This window comes from Haliaeetus albicilla, chromosome 5 (genome assembly GCF_947461875.1).
Source record: "Haliaeetus albicilla chromosome 5, bHalAlb1.1, whole genome shotgun sequence".
Classification (NCBI taxonomy): Eukaryota; Metazoa; Chordata; class Aves; order Accipitriformes; family Accipitridae; genus Haliaeetus; species Haliaeetus albicilla.
Window position 1 is genome coordinate 11,364,374 of NC_091487.1, and position 22,631 is coordinate 11,387,004.

At 40.6% G+C, this 22,631-nt stretch overlaps 1 protein-coding gene across 2 annotated transcripts in view; it reads right to left on the reverse strand.

Moving 5' to 3' along the window:
• The window catches only part of KIF26A (kinesin family member 26A), a 101,612-nt gene that overhangs the window by 15,097 nt on the left and 63,884 nt on the right, over nt 1-22,631 (reverse strand). For both annotated transcript variants that reach the window (XM_069783325.1, XM_069783326.1), the window contains exons 5-6: nt 15,224-15,407; nt 1,196-1,405 (exon numbers count right to left, since the gene is read on the reverse strand). In XM_069783325.1, the coding sequence (XP_069639426.1) occupies nt 1,196-1,405; nt 15,224-15,407 (394 nt within the window). The remainder of the gene's footprint in view (nt 1-1,195; nt 1,406-15,223; nt 15,408-22,631) is intronic.

A 22,631-nucleotide genomic window follows, 5' to 3' on the forward strand; every position in this document is an offset into this window, starting at 1 on the left:
AGAAGCAGACTGTGACTGGCCAGCTTGCAGCAGGGCTGGCAACACAAGTAAGAAAATGCCACTTCCAGTTCTGGACTAATATTGAGATCACTGTTGCATATTTCTACACAAAGATGCCATTTGAGCTTATGCAGGATCTTAAAAACAGCCTCCTGATGTTGTTACCATTGCTTTAGGCACTGATGTGTGTGGAAGGTTGTCTTCCATCTTTAGTACTTGGCTGGAACTTGGACCTAATAGACATTTTCATCTCTCTCGTTTGGGACCCCAAAAATTAAACAAAATCCTAGGAGGAGATCTGAGGGTGGGATTCTGAACTAGATCTTGTCATGTTTTCTCAACATTAATATACAGTTTTGACCTTGGATGTTTTGTGGTGTATTTTTCACCCTAATTTTTTTCAGCACTTCAAACTTGGAGTAGTTCTTCATACGCTGCTGAATTTGTTCTTCTTTTTAAAACTGTTCTAGGATTTTTTTCCTGAACTGAAGATTTTTCCCAGAAGGAAATTTCAGGTGTCCATGAGTCCATGTCCATCCCCGAATATACTGCAGCCCACAATCCTCTCAAATACCAGCCATCCTGTCTGTGTATCAGGTTTCAGGTCTGAGGCCACTACTGCACAATTACACCCTTTTGCAGGCCAAAAGAAAGGCATGCACCATCATCAGCACAACCATCAAGATAAAATCATCAGTCAAAACCACAGTATAAACAAACTGGAAAAGATGAGGAAAATATAAAAGCTCCCTAACTGTTTCAGTATAGCAATCCCACAGGGATAGCTGTATCTCTTCTCCTAACAACAGCATTTAGTTTAACGTTAAACACATGTTCATTTCCCATTGAAAGCAGTGGGGAAGGACTTTATTTCAGTGACATCAAATGGGCTAAAACCTAACCGGATGGAAAAGTGCATTTCAAATTGGCTGTGTGTCTTTCTCTAACAAGAGAAAATGCAGGAAGATAATTTAGTCGGTAAATCCATCTCCCCAGCTATTATTCCTTAATTTTACATCTCGACTAAACTGAAAATGTAAGAATTTACCCACTTGTCTATTAATTACCATGTATTTTCCAGGCATTAAGGCAACTCATTCAAATAAAATTCCCCAGAAACAGAAAGAACTCTTCAGGCAATCAAATGCAGTGGCCATGAGAAGACTCAGGAGGTTTATGCGAGTGACTTCAGTACCTGCGAAGCATCCTGGGGGAAAACCGCATCAAAGGCAAACATCTTTGGGACAGCAACAATGCCTCTTCTGTGACCTGCATTGGAAGGCCCACTTGCCGCTGGATCATAAAACGTGATTTGCTTTTTTCGTGGGTCTACCTTTAGGAAGGACATGGACTCAGATGTTTCATGTGCTCCTTGAAAGGGACAAATCCTTACCATCACTTTCACCTGCAAGAAGAAAGCAACAACTTGAGTTCCCAGCTACAGATAAACACATGCAAAGCATTCCTCCCAAGCCCACTCCCCTTCCCATGACACATTCATTTGTAATATTTAGGTGTGTCAGAACAACCGTGGGACAAAACCAGAGCCAGATTTTCCAGCCTGGTTTCCACCCTGGGGTCTTCACTGAACTAGCTTTTAAAGGTGCACTTTGTCCCTTCAGTTGACTCTGTTCCAGTTTTACCATTTCAATTTATAAATGTCTGATCTGCAGGTAGGTGTAATACCATGCCTAAAGAAAAGGAAACTCTAGTCTTTTACCTTTCAAGTACTCAATGTGACTGCAAGCACAAACCAATCCACTCTGAAAATCAGTCTGAATAACAAAAGCCTCAGACACCTAGCGCATTCAAACTGAACTAAATCTAGAAACTTTCAATTCCTTATCAAATTCTTCTAATAAAAAGGTGCTTCTCTTATAGCTTTCCCAGGCAGATGCCTTTACGCTGTCATTGCTAGGCTCTTTGGCGGTTAGTTGCAGATTTAATGGGAAAGAAGGGAAGAAAAAAAAACACATTAAAATGTCAAAAAGCTTGAGAAGAAACCACGCACAAAGTACATCTCTACTGCAGCATTGCAAATGCTGATTCCTACACATGGCATTTTAAGACAGCATTGTTAGAGAGCTCAGACATGTTGGCTGTGATTTCCAAAGCAGCTTATGGGTGCCAAGTGACTGGGTCTCACGAAAGTTCAGCAAAGGCTGCACACCTGCCTCTTTTACGCTTCCCAGAAATCATACTTTTACTTTGAAAAACTGTGAAATACTGCCTCAAACCCGCTTACGACCATTTATCCTTATGAAATGCTCCCAGGTCAGAACCAGCGTGTTTTATACACCTTGCACTGAAGTAAATGACTATTACAGGCACAACTTCAACTCTGCACTGCCCAGCAGATCAAACTTAAAAAGAAAGCAATGCTTAGCCAAAGTGACTTTCCATGGCCAGTATGAAATGTTTTAACAACAAGCTGAACAACAGTATTACCTCCTTATCCAACTAGCAGACAACTTTCACAGCACCAGTGTTAACCACCTACTTTCACTGGGTGAAGAGCCTCCACGGCTGTAATATACCACAGCCAGCACAGCTGGAACAACTTACACTCACACTCTCCAGAGCACCCATTAGAAGCTTCATCTTCTGCAATGCAACTGCTGACCCACAAAACACCCACTCCTTTTACAGCACTTGCGCCTGATTTGGAAGGGGAGTGACAGATAGCAACCCCTCTGCTGCAAATCTGCCAGGTGAACCCTCCAAAGACAGAGCACACGGTCGCTTGCTGATGAGTCAGCATTCGGCACTGGTGAGGCTGAACCTTGAACAGTGTGTTCAGTTTTGGGCCCCTCACTACAAGAAAGACACTGAGGTGCTGGAGCGTGTCCAGAGAAGGGCAATGAAGCTGGTGAAGGGTCTAGAGCACAAGTCCTGTGAGGAGCGGCTGAGGGAGCTGGGGTTGTTCAGCCTGGAGAAAAGGAGGCTGAAGAGAGACCTTATCGCTCTCTACAACTGCCTGAAAGGAGGCTGTAGCGAGGTGGGTGTCAGTCTCTTCTCCCAAGTAACAAGCGATAGGACGAGAGGAAATGGCCTCAAGTTGTGCCAGGGGAGGTTTAGATGGATATTAGGAAAAAATTCTTCATCTAAAGGGTTGTCAAGCACTGGAACAGGCTGCCCAGAGAAGTGGTTGAGGCACCATCCCTGGAGGTATTTAAAAGACATGTAGATGTGGCATTTAGGGACATGGTTTAGAGGCGGACTTGGCAGTGCTAGGTTAACAGTTGGACTCAATGATCTTAAAGGTCCTTTTCCAACCAAAATGATTCTATGAGTCAGGCCCACCTCTAGCCCTGAGCTGGGTGTTGCATGGGGAAACTGGGTTGGAAAACATGCATCTCTGATAATGATCCTCCTTTTCAGTAACTTTTTGTTGCTAAATTTAACCTTAAATCTGCCAGAACACTTTGACTCCTACTTACTATGTTCTGAGAACATTATGTCAATAAAATGGTGTGCAATCATTACACTGACACATTCTTTGTGTGTTTACAAAAAAATGCGCTTTGCAGTCAGCATCTCCCCATCACTCCTGTATCCAGAGAAATAATGGCAAAGGAAGAACCAAAATTGAAAAACTACTTCAGCAAAGCACAACATGGGAAATCCAGGCAATGAACAGAGACCAGAACAGGCTGAGCCACCCTCTAGGACTGCCCTTCATATCAGGTGAGATGAAAAGGTGACGGTATCCACACCTGCACCCAGTGGGTGCAGTGAAATGTAGTGCCCAAGCCAGGATGATCCACAGCAGACGGGTGGCTGCAGCAGTAAGCACCGTGCTGAACTGTCCCTGCCTTTATCAACTGGGGAGGGTGGGTAGTTTGAAGATTTCATTTAGGTCCTCAACTGTTTCATTTTTCCAGCTCCTCATTTCTATAGGGGCTAAGCTGCACACAGACATCCCTGCACAATTAGTCAAGCATCCTCACAGAAAATATCTTCCACAAAGAGGCTATAAAAGCTTTTTCCCCAACATTTTTTCCAAACAAAGAGGTTAAGAAACAACTGACCCCTCCAGTAAACACTGCAGGAGGCTCTACCAAAGGTAGCAGCAAATTCTTCCACCTATTGACTTCAAGCAGTCCCTTGATTTCAACACTTTCTTTTCTTTCCCCTTTCATAGTGATATGAATATGAAAATACAGTCCCAGAAAATAAGCGAACCTTAGAATAAATGAAACAGCTGCTTCAAAAGCAAAGTGCATCAGAGGTGACACATTCAAGGCTATTTCCCCATAAAAGCTCCATGAAGCCAGCTTTGTGTATTAGCCTGCTAGCTCAACCTTGACATGCTACCAAGGTGCTCAGAAAAATAACCTCCCTCAGGGAAAAAAAAAAAACAAACAACAAAACACCTAAATAAATATATATATATATATATATATACACACACACACATAAAAAGAAGTACAAATGCCCACTTCAGGATCACTTGATTAAAATGAATTTTAAAATATATGCTGTTTTCAAAGCACTCCTCTAAACAGTCCTTTATGTTCTCTCTTCCACCTATTATTAGATTATAGCAGCCAGAGCTTGGATAAGAGGAAAATTGGTTTACTCCTGACCTAAACAGCAAGTTACTCCACCAGAGCATTGCTCCCCCTAACACAAAGATGGCTTCACCCCCAGAAAAACCTTGTGTATCAAATCAGCTTTTTGAGACCACCTCTCTGAAGCAGAAAGATACTAAAATAGCTTCCCACAATAGATCAGATCCAAAAATTAACAGGCCTCAAGGGTCATCTTCATTTTTACAGTGGAAGGGAAGTTTCAAGACAAATGGGAGGGGGAAGAGAAAAGCATCTTCTCCTGGGTCTCTTTATCTAGTTCTCATACAAAAGGCATGCTCACCTGTAGAGACAGCAATGTGCAGTGCAGGAACTCATCCAGATACAAGGGCTTGCAGTGAGGGGAGGATTCAAGAAAACACGGGAACCTGTAAATCTTGACAAAACTTTGGCCCGTAACTAGGGAGCAAAGCAGCAATACCTGCACTACACTCTAATGGTTTTATTTGTTTATGAAAATGAATTAGTAGAATTAAGTGCAATCACATATGTTTCAGGCCCACTCAGGATCACACCCAGTGTGGGCAGTTATTGAACAATACGGCCAGCTTTCTGGTGGTCAGTTCTGACTGCAGCGGTACCAGCTACAGGTAACACTTGTACAAAGAAACACAAGATAAGGAATTTAGAGGAGAATGAATGAAGAAATGGAAGAATAAGACAGGTCTAAAAGAATAAGAACAGGTCGGGGGGGCGGAAGAAGAGAGCTAAAAGGAATGGCAATGAGGGGCTGTGGGGGTGGGGTGGAGGGAGGGGAAGAGAGAGAGAAAGAACACAAGAAAGGAAAGACAATACAAATATGGTGATTCCAGAAAAGTCATCTCAGACTCAGGGCATCTCTGCCCTGACCACTTTCAGACTCCCTAAGGAGAGTTAAGGTGGCACATGCATCCTGTGATGGGGGTGACCCTTCCTGCTAGAACTGGAGATATTCAGTAACTCCTTTTTTAAGCCCCTTTTGTGTATTTCTTCTTCAATGTCACAGAAAGATGCAGAGTAAGGAAGATAATTACAAGTGGAAGTTTATCATCATCAAGGATACAAGGATTTGTACATAGACATTCATACAGATATTTAATATTGGATAGAGGCTCCATTTTAATCAGGATGTTGATAGAAAAAGAGGATAGGTTTGTATTTGAGTTCAATTTCTTCAAATAAAAATAAAAGAAACACAGACATCACAATACTTGCACATTATTAACATTTTTCTCAGTGCCTGAAGACAACCTAAATCATGCAAACCACTGAAGTATCTCATTAATTAACTGACTCTAATCTGGTGGATTTTGTACACTGGGGGTTAAAACTCCACTACTGAACTTTCCAAATTCATGTTTCTGCAGGAACCAGGACGTCAGCAGAATTGCCGAAGGAAACCCTATTAAAATCAAAAGCGTTTGGGAAAAGAAGATGCCAAATACATCCTGAATATGCCATTAAAAGATAAAGAATTTAAAAAATAAATAAACAAGCACATAATTTGGAAAAGCCCTAAAAATGGGTGGCATAAGGTCAGAGGCCCACCCAGCACAACAACGGGTGTAATTTTAACCTTCACTGGCAAGGCTGGGAGAGAGATTCATAGCAATCAAGAATTTTTTCTTATTTTTTTTTTTTTAAGTTTATCTTTCTGTCAGCCTACAGTGGAAGTCAGGGAAAAGAAAGACTACAAAAGTAAACATCTGCAAGCTAGAATTCCTTTGCTCCAGCTATGTAATGGCAAACCCAGTGGATGGATGCTGAAACATAAAACCAAAAATCATACCACAGTTTTATGCATATGTAAAGTATTTAAAGGGAGATAAACTGGAAAAGGGCAGATCTCGGAAAAAAAAAAGAGAGGAGAAAAAAAAGTCCCCTGTGTGGAGGACAATGGCTATGTGGAGGACACTGGGGCTAAACCCATACAGTTTTAGAAACACCTGATGACATCAGCAGAGAACCACAGATCCATATAGTACACTCAAATTTCAGTAATTTGTTGGAGCCCTGAGCCAAAACTCTAGACCTTGACATCTTTGACCCTTAAGAAAGTCAAATCTAGGTGCATATTTAACAATTCTGACCTAAACACTGCAATATCTCAGAAACCGAGGGCTGTACATCCTGGCTCTTCCTCCTCTTGCAGCCCTCCCCCTCCATTGCTACTGTCTACACCATTTCACACCCAAGTGTCACAAGGAGGGACCTTCTCCCCCATCGCCACACGGCAGTCGCTGTTCCCATGCTGTGACCTTCTCCAGTAGTGCCAGCCCGACATGCCCCCTTTGTGCGGACTCGTGATTTCCAGACCTCCCCCTGCATACGGAACCAGCTGCAGTTGAGGAGAACAGGACAGAGGAGTCACAGCAACCAAAATAACGGGCTGGCTTCAGGGCTGGTCAGGAGTGCAGAACATCAAGCATATGTCAGTGCCAGAAAGCAGGTTTGGAAAAAGTAAGAGACAGACCAAAAAGCCGTGAAACCCAAATTTCAAAGCAACTCTCTGACAGCAAGACGTGAACGTGAGACTGATGGCCAGAGGCAAACTAGCAGTTTTGTCTACTACAGCCCATATATTTTGGATATGCTCAGTTCAATGGAGCTACGGCAAAGTCACACGTCAATGAACACAAAACTCCTCCAAGACCAGTGAGGCATGCGTCATCCCAGAAGAAAACACGTCCAAGGCTGAATTTGTAGAGAAAAGAGCCAGCGATAACAGAGAGAATGACACAATCCTACACAATTTTAGACAGAAACAGCCAGGAGACTGAGACAGTCAGGTTCACATTGATTATTACCCTGTAATCAAAAGAGATGGAAGGGCTGTCAACTCTGAGACCAGAGAAAGAGGAAGGACCGTCTCACACTTAAAGAACCAGAGATTTGAATTCTGTTCCTAAGACTATCATGGACCTCTACTGCATGTTTTAGACAACAAATAAAAAAAAAATACTACATATATATATATCTCTCTCAGAAAGTTGGTCATTCATTTTTCAGTGGACTGAAGGGTGGCAAATACTCTATGTGGTTTAATTTGGGGCAGACATGTAGACAGAGAAGACTCCACTAATTCACTAAGTAATGACTAGACTCCACGGCATTTCGATTGCTGAAGAAATTAAGACCCTGACCCAGCCAAGTATGTTAGCACAGGCATAACTGGAACATATGGTACCTCCTTTGAAATCAATGGATGTGCAGTGTTCATATGTTTATAGTGATGGTTTGTTAAGCATTTGATGCTTATAGAGTTGTCCAGTTTCAAATTAGACAGAATGAGAAGGAAAAAATAGAAGGAATGAATTAAAAAGCATGTAAAATTTTAAAATACATGTGCTCAAGCCTTTTTTACTAAAATAAACTCTGACTTTATTTGTCTGTATTTTGGGAAAGTGCTGGCACTATACTGGAATCCATTCTAAAAATGCTGGTCATATTCTGCATTACAGCGGCATCATAATCCCTAAATGAACAAGCAATTTGGTCTTTAGCAATAAATGTCATTATATCAAATTTGAACAGACACTAAATATTCCCTGGAAACACACATCCTTGACAGGCATCGTGCAGCCAGGAAGTTAATTTTGTCCAGTGTTCACAAAATGGCGTATAACAGCAGGTTAATTAAATAACTATGTTTAGACATCCACCATTCTGAATTAAGATTTCTCAGCAAGAAATTACAAAGAATTCACATTCAGTTGAATAAAGGCCATTTTCCAATGAAATCACTTATTTTTCAACTACAGTGTAAATCAAATTACAAAAGTCCTAGTTCAGAGCCAATATTTTTCATGGATTTAATTGTAACTGACAGATATATAACCCTTGCTAAATTGGTTTACTGTGGGTAGTTCTTACAAGCCTTTCATATACTGCTGCTACCAATGGATGGCAAATTTATATGCAAAATTGCCATGCTAGCATAGACCATCTAGCTCCCCTGGGAGAACCTAAAAAAAAAAAAAAAAAAAAAATCACTTCTGTATTGTACTCTATTATAGAAGCATTGATTCTCTGCTCCCAAAAGACATGAAGAAAACTATTTCATTTTTAAAGGTGAAAACAAAGTAGAAGAATATGTATTTTTATCTAATTTTTCCACTTTTTTGTTTAAGCAGTTCAAGGCATTTCGGCAGGGATCTATGTACCTTGGATGATACAGGACTACATACATCGATAGAAGAGTACTTCGTATGATACATGATTTATATCAGAAATAACACTCTAGTCATTAGGAAACAAGCAGCAATAAAGATGACAAAATTAAGTACCTATTTGTTATCCGTCATCAAACCATCGTAAGAACCAGTGAATGGGACATACACCACACTTAAGAAAACCCTACATGATCAGTAAATCATATTAGCAGTACCTTAGCTATGGCTTGGTAAAGCATAAATGAAAGTAAATGTCTAAAACTCATAAATGGAGACCAGTATGTATATACCTGTCTAAGAAACATGTCTGACAATTCAGGTTCTCTTTAAATGCTCCACTTCAATTGTCTCACATAGGAGGATTCTGTCATTCTAACATAAAAAATTGACAGGAACCTTGGCAGAGACAAGCACTTAAAGTTGCTGTTGTAAGTGATGCAGTATTATAAAGAATGAGTTGAATAGAACCCCAGAAAAAAACATTTTGCATTAAAAAGGCTTCCTACCATGCTAAAGAAAAATAGCAAATTAGAATGCTACACAGCAGCCACTGTAAAAAGGATGTCTTTTTTAATACCACAATATGATAAATTATCTTAAGTAGCACATTAATGTCAGAAATTGAGCATAATCTAACTTCTTTCCAGTGACAATATTAAATGGCTTTCAGACGTCTTTCCTACTATTCTGACATTAAATTTAATAACACCCAGAGAGACCACAAAAATGATTCAGTTACAAGAATCATACTGTACTGGATCATTGCCTTTTAAGTAGGATTCAGCTAAATGATTTGGACTCTGATGTTTTTGGCACATTCAAGAGAAAGGTATGAAATTTGCTACGTAACATTTATCAGTAGCGGGCAAAATTCCTTTCAGAATCCAGTTTGCATTGGTAGTGGGATTTTCCTTTGTGCATGAGAGTTTGGTTATTGTTGATTATATGAAACACTAGTCCCAGAAAGACCTACAGTTCTAAAATATATATTTTTTTTAAGCTTTTCCCTGCTTGGTATTCCTGAATATTGACAAACCCTGAAAGCACATGTGAGAGTGTAAAACATTTTGCACCCTTAGTAAAGAAAATTAAGCAAAAGGCTTAATTAAAGATTTGTATCACAGAATAAGTCCACACACTTCTGCTGAAATTATTATAAGGGGAAAAATTGGTATTTGTGAAACGTAAAAGAAATTAGTAAGACATTTATTTCCCACCCTCCAAGACAGTACTTGAAACAATGAGAAATTATAAACAGAAATTGCAATAGATACATACAGGCTCTCTGCTGTGCTAAGTCTCTAACAGCAAATATATTCAACCACAGAAGCCATATAGCAATTTCACCACAGCAGAACTGTATGATATGCATGGAGATGATGATGTGAGATTAAGAACAAACGTAGATCTTGGGCTCAAATAATCAATAACTGAGTTCAAGTGGCCATAATGATCTTTTCACATTCCTGCCTCCTCCAGCAGTTCTCACAATGCACAGTTACTTCCTTTGCTATAGTCATGCAGCTTATGATAAGCAAGAATTCAAGCTTCTTCCCTTCCCCAAACATCCATCGAGCTCACAAGTTCAAGACAAGGTCCTATAACCAGTGACAGGACCTGTCCAATTCTAGACACCATAGAAACACCCAAGATAGTCCTGATGCTGCCTCTGCTCAATTCAATCAGTTCTTTAGATTCAGCTGTCCCTTCACCCAGTTCCAAATAACTCTTATTCATGTGTTTAACTTGGAAACCAATGAAAAGGACTTAATGCATGAGGAAGCTCTCCACGGAATTGGTGCTCTGGCCAAAGGGAGTTTCTTCGGCAGGATAAGCCAATAGTCATGGTAGGGCAGCTTTGAAAGTGCACATGAAATAAGGAAGGTGAAATTCCAGGTATGGATGTTAATTTGTTTGGCGAGGTCTTTTTTCCAAAGGTTTAGGCTTACTGGGTCCAGGTCTGTATCAGAAGCAAAACACAGCCTGCTGCTGCTTTTGCATGCTGCGGTCTTAGGATCCAGCCCTTCCCTCGCTCAGCCACAGCAACAGCTCCCCTCTGAGAAGGTAATTTAGGGATAAATGCATAGGGGAGGAGGGGAAAACTTTAAATTTCTTCAGTTGTTACCATACTCTATTCAACTTCTTTAAAGATACTACCTCAAGGAAGAAGGCCAGTAAAGAAAAAACATCAATGAGTGACTGTTATTTAAGCATTATGAGCCTGAAGAGCAATGTGTATTTATATCCCATACTGTTAGACCCCCCTCTAAAACTAAAGATGCTTAATCTTCTTGCCTCCTGAACAGTCAATAAGGCATTTCTTCAGAAGCTCAGACTCATGATAACAAACCTAATGCTGCAGCTTCCGCAATGGCTGATAGAATGGGTTACAGTCATGCCTGATTTCCTTACAGCTTATCGTTTGTGCATGCATAGTTAGAGCTCCTTCTCTTATGTACATTACCTTGTGTTAATCAATATGAAAGGTCATCAGCCTCTTTATCCACTCAGTAATTTCAGTGTCATGACATCTTTTTCCAAGTCTTCACAGTCAGTTTTAGCTTTGGCTGCTCTGAATATGCAGCTTCACCACCTCATCCAAAGCATTTAAGAAGACACCGAACAGCACAGACCTCCATATGACACCACCGCTAACTTTGCTCCAGTGCAAAATCTGCCCTCTTGTTTCCTACCACTTATTAAACCACTAGAGAATACATGACAGCTTAGGGGTTCTTTAAAAAAACTAGGTCAGGGCACTTGTCAAAAGCTTTTTCAAAATCCAGATACACTCTATCAACCAGACCAACCCTATTCAAATGCTTGCTGACTCTTCCACAGAACTCTAACGTATGTGTTCCACCTGTAAAAGCTTCATCAACTGATCCCTACTATATCACATTAATCCCTGCCTGCTAATTTCTATCTTTATTATTGTTTCAACCACTTTGCCTGGTTGCCTAGTCTGAGAGTCAGCCTTATGACACTATACTTCTAGATGCCCTCTGGAGCCCTTTCTTCCCTTTTGGCCCCAAAGTGACATGACATTTTCCACATTCTGTTCCCATGTCTCTTACAGTGTATTGAATACCAACTAAAAGACAACCTTGAGCATTAGTGGGGGAAAAAATGTTAAGAATTACCATTGCAGGGGAAACAGAGAAAGCCAATCATATTGGTCATTGTAAATGTTTCAACATGTCCTTCGCTCTAAGCTTTCAGCAGGTTTACAAAAGAAATGTGACTACCTAGAGTGTGTCATTACAGATAATAATTACTTGTTGTAGTATTCAGGCCTTACTCGCTTAAAATAAACGGTATTTCCATACGGTTGATGTATCATTCACCTTTTCAGCTTTTCATAAAGGGAACCACATTGTTCCCATTGAAGTATCTTGGACACTTCATGAGTTTCTAGTTTATTACTCTATTCTTCATACTCTTCTTAAATTTTATCTCTTCAGCCCCTTCACAGTAAGAAACAGCACGTTTCTCTATGGAATCCTGTCCTGCTCTGAAAGAAACCATTTGACAAGAAGGGAATTAAAACTTGTCAAGCTCTCTGTGCTCAGAGAAATCACCCCCTTGAGGATAATAATGACTGGTCCTCGATGGGTTATTCTCAGCTTAGTAAAGTGAAGTTACGCAGGAATTAGGCAGCCCATCAGCACTGCTAGATTCTTACCTGCACAGCAGAAACCAGCAAGGAACCACTCCTCCACATCATAACTAACCATGAAAGATAAAACAGCAGCAAGCGGGGAGTTGAGGAAGGAAAAGGCTGCCCCACCAGCTGCTTAACCCACTGTAACCACAGAGCAGAAATAGGGCGAGGGACACCGCTGACCTGGGAACGACCACACAAACCAAGGAGAGCACCAGCCAGAGCTACAGATGCTGTGGTAGGAAAAAGTGACTCCAGAATCCATCACTGATCCTGTCCCCTATGTGTATCTCATACTTATTATTGGACAGGCTGCAAGAAAAAGCCAAGGAAAGAGATAACCAGGAGGAGTTTAAAGTAAAAAGCTGTTAGCAGAGGCAGGACTGAAGTTAACAGAGGACCACAGTGCATCTGCCAGTGTTTGTTGATTGTTCTCTCAATTGCTATGCTACTTAAAGTGTGAGGAAGAAAGGCAATTACTTTATTCCCATCATCCTCATAATGAGATACTAGCTGACTAAATCTTAATCAGCAGAAGCTGGTGAAGAGGAAATTATAATGGAGAATGTTACTGTACCATGGGCTGAATGCTACCAAAAGCTAATTGGCATTGCTCAGAGAAGGTGAAACTATGAGTGTTTAGTACTAAAAGAACACCTATATAGGACTGACACTTTTCCTTTGACCACAAGTTCTAAGAATCAGGATACATCAGATTTCATTTCTGCTGACTCATAATTTTACAAAAAGCTATATTGCTGGAGATTTTTTTTATGGGCAAACACTGTAATTTATAAAGCTGCAAAAGAAGAATGGGTTGAGAGAAACGTTTAATAGGTATTTCATATTTTAAACTGCGGATCAGAGAAGATGCGTAGTTACTTTATTTTTTGAGGAGCATTAAAACTAGTAACTAGCACAATCCATCACCATTTGGATGGTCTGGATCTTAACTCAAGAACTAAAGGGCTGATTCAATTAGCAGAGAGCTCTTATCCTCTCCAGCACAGAACAGGATTCTTTCAAATTGTGGTCAACAAGTACATGGAGAGAAGAACACAGCTGGAACACTGGGCCCAAACAAATAGTATCTTCAGTAATGTTTTCAGCTGAGAGCTAAACAACAGAGACACTTGAGGGTCAACAGCAGCGTTTGAACCATAAAGGCTGGAAATTCTTGGTGTAGAGTGCCAGGCAGGAGAGAAACACCACCCGCATTGCCAGCATGCTACATATATATCCCACGTTGGAGGAGAAGCTCGCACAGCTAAGCAGCGTAGCAGCTCAAGGTCCTGCCATGCCCCTTGGCATTCTGGTAGAGCTCTTCCCCTTGAAAGCCCTCTGCTGTGCTCACTAACGAAGAAAGTAGGTAGGCCTACTAGCCATATAATCTCCCGCCATCTGGGATCATGCACTTGATTGTTATTAGACTTTCTTGATCTGTTTGAAGATACCAGATCAACCAGAGCTTTCCACGAGGTGCAAGTCGTGCCAGTAAGCTCCACCAGCCACCCTCAAAGCGTAGGGAAAAAGGTTAAAGCCTCTTGGGTACACACAGCTGCAGGCACACAAGTGTAATGAAGTGCAAAGACAGTTTTATTGAGCTGCAGGCACAAGGAGATACAAGCATGCTTTAAAGGTCTTCCTAAGGCAAAGAGACTCAGAAATGCCATGCTCCCTGTTATTCCTGGTGCCACGGCCAAGTGCTAAGCCTCACGGAGAAGAGGGAGGCACGACAAATGGGCTCTGCTAAAACACACACATAGAAAGTGTGTTCCTTAGCAAACCCTCTTCCACTTGGGAATCTCTAAATTACTTTGCCAGGTTTGCTGTATTCCACCAATTAATACTACATCCTCTTTTCTAATACACTGGAAAAACAGAAGAAACCACATTTTCATCTGTGAGTTTCCACCTGCTTAAAATAGCCCCAATTACTCCTTTGTTTTCCATTTAGCACAAACTCACTGACTTAAGAAATACAGAATATTCTCTGTGAGCAACAGTGTCAGCTATAGGTATTTAGGCTGACAATCTCTTTATGTTAATGCTGATTTGTATGGTTACTCAAGGTGCATATTTTAGCTCTCCTGTGCACATTTAATACTTCAATTCTATCTTCAAACGCTAATCTCTTGTAACCCATGTAAATAAGTATTCAGACTCTGCTGTGTGGGTGATTAAACAGTTATAAATATGAATAAAGCTCTAAATAATTGGGTTGTATTTCAATTAATTTTAAATAAAATCAGCATAAATTTTACAATTTGAAAGGTGCTGTATTTCCTAAGTTGGAGAGACATCTATTTCTCTCCTGCTACTTCATTTCCGTACTCCTGATTTACAATGACATGTGAAGCAGAGGGAAACAAAGCCCCTTCAACGTATCTCCTTAACCTCAAGCAGACAGACAGCACCAGCCCCAGTGGCTGAGCCTTGCTGGCAACACAGAGACTACTTCTGCCAAAGGTGAAGCCTGTACGTGCAATGGTTTTGGACCAATGATGTCAAAGGAAAATTTGTCTCTTACTTTAATAGAGGGAGTGACAAAACACCCTTTGCCAATGTTGCTGTCAGTGATGTTAACTGGCTTCAAGGAAGTTGACGCTCTAGCACTTAATCTGCTCTGAGCCTGCCAACTCTTTCCAAAGTCAACAGGAGGTAACAGCTCTCAGGCATATTCAAATGGATGTGGCTATCTCTCTATCCCAAGACCCTTGCCTTAGGCCTATCCAACGTTGTTCTAGGCTGAAAGCTTCCAGCCCTGTTAGAATTCATCTAGAAAACTGTTTTAAAAAATTGAAATCTGAAGTTACCTTTCCAATGCCAGGGTTGTCCTTGATTTTGGACACAGCTCTCAGAAGGCATGGTGGTGCTGGGGGAGGACAGAGCTGCAGGATGCCACTAAAGTTAGTAGCATATATAGAGAAGTCGTGTGTGTGTGGCAGGGGCGGATGGTATTTCTTTCTCTTCGAAGACAGGTTAAGCTTCTGTGCTGCTCTGTATAAAAGTAATAGCAAGAAAGGACAATGTTACTAGGTGTTAATGGGAATCTGGACCAGACAAACAGATGCTCATTGTCATCACTGCCTGCTTAACAAATCAAGTCATTGTGTTCTAATCTGATTTCATAAGGACAAACCATCAGGAGACTAATAGAAGGAAATATGGGTAGAAAAATTACTTGAAAAATATTCAGTTAATTTCTCCCCCAACAGAGTTTCAATTATAATCTAACTTTCCCCTCTTTCCCCCAACAGCTTGACAGCTGAATCCTAAAATGCTAAAATCTCACTGACATAATAAAAAGCTGAAATAATCCCCTTGTCACTGGCAGGACCAGATGGACTTTGCTGGTGATTACATTATGAAAGTGGTTCTTTGTACCCTCTACAAGTTACTCAAGGCAGAGGATAACACTCCAAGTCAGTTGAGCTCAAGATCCTCTCTTGTTGGCTGCACTGAAAATCCTTAGATAACAGAGAATTTCCTTCAAGACAGATTGGTTTTTCCTCCTCAATTCCATTCTTTCACATTAAAAGGGAAAGCTATTAAAAAGACATGCTTTAATGTTCTGAATGATAATGATCCTGCTTTTGAAATGCAGAATTTCAAAACATAAAAGATGAAGAAGAAGGAAAAATTAAAACGTACAATTAAAATTGTAACATTCTTCCTTTTGAATAAGAATAAGAACGCAATCAGTTTTTCTGCTATTCCCCATCAGCAACAGCAAACAGTATAGCAAGAAACAAAAACAGAAACTCGACTCTATATCAAAACCCACATGGGAAAAAAATCACCCTGCAGAGTTAAGTAGAACAAATATATGTGTTAGCGAGCACACGCTGGGCAACCGGGGATGGCAGGGAGGGTGAAATCTCAGCTCTGTCAAAGCCTAGGAGGGCTTTGCCACCTGAATAAGACATGTGTGATCTGACCCTGAGACTGTCAGTATATAGCCCACTCTCAGATATGTACCGTAAAAGCATCCAACATGCTATCTTTTAACATTACTTTGAATGACTGTTAAGCCAGAAAAAAGGGAAAGTGTTACACTGCCAGCATCTGTGGGCAACCTGAGACCATGCTACTGATGCCAAAAGGTCTTCTGAGGACAAATCACTATTCTGGTCCATGCTTGCAATACAAAGGCTTGTCACTTTGGACAAATTAGTTTATAAATATGTGACGACAAAAAGTCTCTTTATACAGTGGCTACTTTATATTTTCATCATGCCTTTCAGCCCAGGATCTGCAAGTACTTTTCAGTGAGATCAAACTGGTACTAGCATCTATGAGGTATTATAAGCAACAGAAATATGGAGAAACTAAGGCAGTGCTTTGCTGTCATACCCAATTCGGGGTAAATCTAGACCCCTAACCTTGCCACGAACCTAGTCATCAGGGACCCTCAGGCTGAGTCAGCTTAGTAAGCTGATCAGAGAAGGAAACTCTTCCTTTGCTTATATTTATGGCAGGTTAGAAGCAAAAATGAACACTGAGAGCAGGACGGCTGCACAGTTTCTTCCAGCAGCAGTATTGGCTTCAAATGAGTTACAGTACAAAGAACTGGTTGTGTCTTGATGAGCAAAATTACTCACTTGGATCAAGATTAGACAGCTAGTCAGTACAAGGGGCAGGACACTCAATACAGACCTCCAAAATTTGCAGTCCTATGCTCTACATTCCCAAACCTGTGTGTTAAACTCCTAGACCTTTTTAATTCATAAACTTCTAGAGATGCAGACCCCCTATGTGCTTCCTTCTCCCTCTACAAACACTGCAGGATTTAGAAAGAGACAAACACTCATGTGATGAAAAAATGAGGCTCTGGTTCCAAACTCAGAGGGAGCCAGAAGCCACTGCCTTGTGAGGGACAAGTTGGACTTTTGCCTCTGAGGAAAGAAGCAGCTCTTGACTCCTGCTGCATCCGGAAACCAGCAGGAACTGTGTCCTGCAGTGAAGCAAAACACTGCAATCATGGGTTTATACAGAACCTCGGGTTTTAGGTAGCAATGAGAACTGATTTAATTGCCTAAATCTCAAATCTCCTTGCTAATACCTCATTCGGTATGAAAACATATGCCTGAAATAGTACACCAGGCAAACAGTTGCACAACTTCACTATGGTTGCAGCTGCACACTAAAACCGTAATGCCTCCTAAATTATATGCAGCTTTATTGTGCAGAAGAGAGTCTCTACCTGTTGGTACTCTCATTGTGGAACTCAAGACAGTCATTACTCTCTATCTCCAAGTACCAATAAACAATTGTGGTTATTATTTAATCATCTTGTTGATTAATATGAAAGATAGTGTTTATTTCTTTATTTACATGCTATGATCCCTTGTTGAAATGATAAAAACTCATCAAGAGAATGTCTTCAAAGTGCAATCAAGATATACATTAAATCCTGATGCAATAATTATTCCTTCAATAGATCTGGCTGAAGGAGCTCCTCTGGGAAACATGTGAAACAGAATGAGATACAAAGGACAAATTTACTCAGGAATTCTGTATTCAAGCACCTAACTAAGCACTAACACTCAATGAGTAAATACACCCAAACAGGCCAAGCTAAGCAAAGTATATAAACAAATTAACAGAAGATTCAGCCTTTTTAAAGTATAGCATCTCTCAAAATAGCTCAGTAAAACTAGTTACTATGCATTACTAGTTGTCTTAACTTCCCCACCAAGACAGAACAACTTTCAAAGTGATTCACTTCCAAGAGTATTCACACACTTTCTGCATCTCCACTGTTCAAAGGACAGTGCCATATGCTAGCTAAAGCAATTAACTGCTATAGTGCTGATAAATCCTCTTCCTATGAGTCTGGAGTGCCACAATTTTACTAAGAAATTTGGCAAAGGGACTGCTGATGTCCATGCGAGATAACAGGAAACTGAAAAAGCAGAGGAACTAGAGTAGCCGTGGTAGAAAATAACCAGTGTTTTGATGGGCAACAGGCCAACTGCACTAATAATGATGTATGTGGTTCCCGTTTAAAAAGCATCTTTTCTCAGGTAGTAGTGCACAAAGCTTAATTACAACCTCTCTGTGTCTGAATGCAAGAATTACTTTGCCCGACATTAAAATGAGGTTGTTTCTGGAGTTGGAACATCACAGGCATCTCGTACCAGCAGCATCAAACAGCTTGTTGGGTTTGGTTTTGCATGTTTTGTTTGGTTTTTTTTCTAAGGGAAAAGTTAAGGATCTAATGGAAAGAATAGGGCAATTTAGGCAAAACGAAACATTGCTATCAAACTGTAGACTCTGAATATTAATTCAAGTAATTGTCAACCTCAGCTCCTATAAGAAGGACGGTCAGTTCTTTAACTACTACAAAAGCCAGCTGGGCAGCAGCCTTCATATGCTCTGCTTGGGCTGCTGGACTGGTCCAGGCGAAGAGCGCCACACAAGGACTCATCAATCCCTACGCGCTTCTTGCAGCACCAAAAATACACTTAGTGGCATCCCAGCCAAGTACTCATTAGGCCAAAATACAGGCCAAGCTGGTTTGGATATGGGCCCAACTAAATCAAACAAAATCCAACTTCACAAAACTCCTTACTTCAGTAAAATTCACGAGAGTATGTACTTACAGGGAGCCACTTCTGAGACACTCCAGAGCGCTGGATTTTTCTGTAGTACTTATCCGACAACCCATTACTGAATTTACACCTAAGTTTCCCGTTCTTTTTTTCTCCAGCATTCCTTTTCTCAGGGGGAATTTGTCCCATGAAGACAGGGAAGGCAAAGCTCTCAAACTGGGCCCTTTTTGCCTAGTACCAGAAAGATCACTTTCTGTAGGAGCCCAGTTGGGTGCCATGCCTATTTCCTGATTTGCTCCTTTTTCTCAAATTCAGTCTTGCACAGGAGGCCCTCGCAATCATCTTCAGCACCACAGTGGGCTGTCTGACCTTCTCCAATACCAACTTCTGTTTCCTCACAGAGAAAATTATGACCTGTAGGGAATACTATGGAAAACTTCAGCGTTACAGTCATTTCTTTTTCTGGGCATTTTCCAAGCATTTTGTCACAGCTTTGAAGCAGAGGTACACCTTCCACCTACCTTCGCTCTCCCCATTCAACCTCCACGAAGCACCCTTCTACAAAACATTCTTGCAAGGGAAACTAAGCTCCGCACTCTTATGCCGCTCTTCCAATTAAAGCAAGAGAGACACCCATGTATATTATTTTTACCTCCAGCTGTGAGATCTACTGTCTGCATTTTGCTTAACTCTTTCTATCTTTAATAGAAGATGTCTTTTAAGATGCTCTGGAGAGTTCTTTTCTCATAGCTAGGTGTCACAGTAGAAAATAAAACTAATATATGGCACATGCAGGGGCACTCAATATCAAATGACAAGGGACAGTCTCTAACCTGCTCTTTCCCCCACACAATTTACAGATTACTAGGTTTTCTGCCATGCATGGATGAGACCAGTGAGGAAAACCATGGCCAGATCAATTACATAATGCTTAGCATCTAGGGAGTAAGACTGTGCAACAACAGTAGCTACAAAGCCTGCCCATTGAAAGAACCATACGATTTTTTATTTTAAATTCTGCCTATGTCGTTAACATGACATTTCAGATATTCTGATGTACATCAAGCTGCTTCTAGCTTACACTCACTGCACACGTTCTGCACTTTATAGCTGTGAAAGTAAACAGCAGAATTTAAATCCCTAAAGAACAGTGTTCCTTCTGGGCATAATTTCTCCATGAAAAAGAAAACCAGATTTGAAATTTTTATAACTATGCAAAATTATAAAATTTTTGCTTAACACTTTGTGGAATGTATTAAGCTTCAGATGGAAGGGTGATGTGAAATGTACTCTGGGACACATACTAGAAATGGGTCAACTGAGATAGGTACAGAGGATTTAATTGACACGGTGGGTTTACTGACAAACCACCGTAAGTCAGAAATAGAACTGGGAGTCCTGCTTCCCATTATTAAGCTCCGCTGACAAAAATAATAAACGAAAACCTCTGCACATTCATCTCAGCATGACTCATTACATATTAACAGTTTTAGTGTTATTAGCCAGCCTTATCTTTCAGAGATCACTGTCATTATTCATATTGTGAAAATGCTTAAGGGCTTCACTGAAAGAGTCAAGGCCAAAGAATTGTACAGTCCAAGCCTTAAATATCCTGAACTTTGGAGTTTACTCAAGAGTACACTTACTCAAGAGTTTTGGTTTGACCTTGCCAGACAGACATCACGGGAGCACTTTTTATCCTGATTCTGAATACTCTGCAAAGCTTGCAAAATTCTGGATGCAGGTTTACAGTGGAAATCAGTTTACTCTAAAGCAAGACTTTTCCAAACTTTCCCAGTTCCCAGCCCAACAAGGCATCACTCCTCCACCACATAACCAATATCCCAAGCCTTTCCCACTGCAAAGCAGCTCCAAAGGAAGCAGTGGGAAAGTCACAGTCTGTCATTGTATCTGCAGTTCCAGTTATTGTTTCCTTAATTACTCGTCAATACAGACAACAAATAGACGGATGTCCTACAATACACCCTCCAGCACTCTGTCCCAAGCCTTCCGCAACTCACAGAATCAACTTGGTTGGTATTATTACTTTTATTATCGCTATTACTGCTTGATTTGTGGTTCTAAAATTAGAAAGGTAGCACAATGAAACAGTGCAGTTGCTACGCAAAACCCCAAGCAAACTTTATTTTTAACAAGGTATCCGTTTCCACTAACAGCATTTGATTTGGAAAATAAAATCTGGTTCAGAAAGAGACATCTTTAAAGAGAAAACTGGGAATGTCTAAATCTGTCATGAAGGTTTGGGAAGGACAGGCACCATCTGTATTTCTACAGTAAATTTTGTCCAAGGAGTCGCTTATAAATTATACATTAAATTTTGAGGTTATGGTCTGTTCTTCCCCCTAGAACAAGCTTACTAGGTTCCTGTGATGCATATATAGCTTCAGGAGGATACAGAGGCTTTCCTCACATTAATACCATTACACAAGTACACCACCAAACCTTTGTTTGCTTAGCTGTCCCAGCAATGCTGTTGAGAAGCACTGCCAGGAAGAACAAACAATTAATGTTCCTTATTTCAGTGCTTCAACTTCCTCAATAAATAATTAGTTCATCTGGATCACAATGCACAGCCTCAAACAATAGCATTTTTATAATGGGTGATGGTAATAAAGTTTCAATAGAATACCATTATTCTGAAACATTCCAAAATGTCAAACCACATCTAATACTGTGGGGATATTACCAAGCCAACATTTATGAGAGAAAGTATCTCCAATATGAGATTAAGTTCATGCCTTGCCTCTTGCACATAGCATAATCTTGCAATTCAGGCTTGAATTTCAGCCTCTCGCTTTGAGTGACCTCTTAATTTTCTCTTACTATCTCTTATTAAGATCAGCAAGGCAGAAATAAAAATCAGCTATGTTGACATATTAGGAACATCATCTGCTCACAGTTGATCACAGAAGACGGGTCCAGAAGGGATTTTAAGAGGTTATCTACACCTTCCCAATGCTCCATGGTAGGATGAACTTTACCTAATACATTCCAGTATGTATTTGTCCAACTTGCTAGAAATCTCCAGTAAAAGCAAGTCCACAGCCTCCTGAGGCAATCAATTCCAGTTTTTAACTAGTCTTACTGTTAGAAAATTCACACCTCATGTCTCATAAATCTCACTTGCTGTTCCTTATTTTCCCTCCACCTCCCCAGTAGACATGCAGAGGAGCTTATTTCCTTCTCTGGCAGCACCCGTTACCTGTATGAAGACCACTACCACACCCCAGTCTTCTCTTTTACAAGTTAAAAAGTCCTGATCCTTCCAACCTTTCCTCACACGTCAAGTTTCCTTGATTTCTGACCGTCCTTGTTGCTCTCCCCCTACTCTATTCCCATCCTCATAAAGTATGGAATCAAGGCTTCATGCATCAGTAAGCAATAATCAAGACTCACCTGAATTCAGGCACCATACCGAAAGACCAGGCAAAGCCACTTTGGAATAAACTCAAAAAGACCCCTGTAAGATGACAAGTTAAAACAAACCTGCTGGGTAGTCCTGACATAAAAAGAGCTTCCTCATGCTGTACAGAGCCAAGAGCTGATCCCTCCTCTCAGCTACACTTTATTATTTAAACAGAAGCAACCAAACAAGCCCATCTTCAAGCATTCAAGTGATTTGCATACAGGAATCCAGGAAGGAATT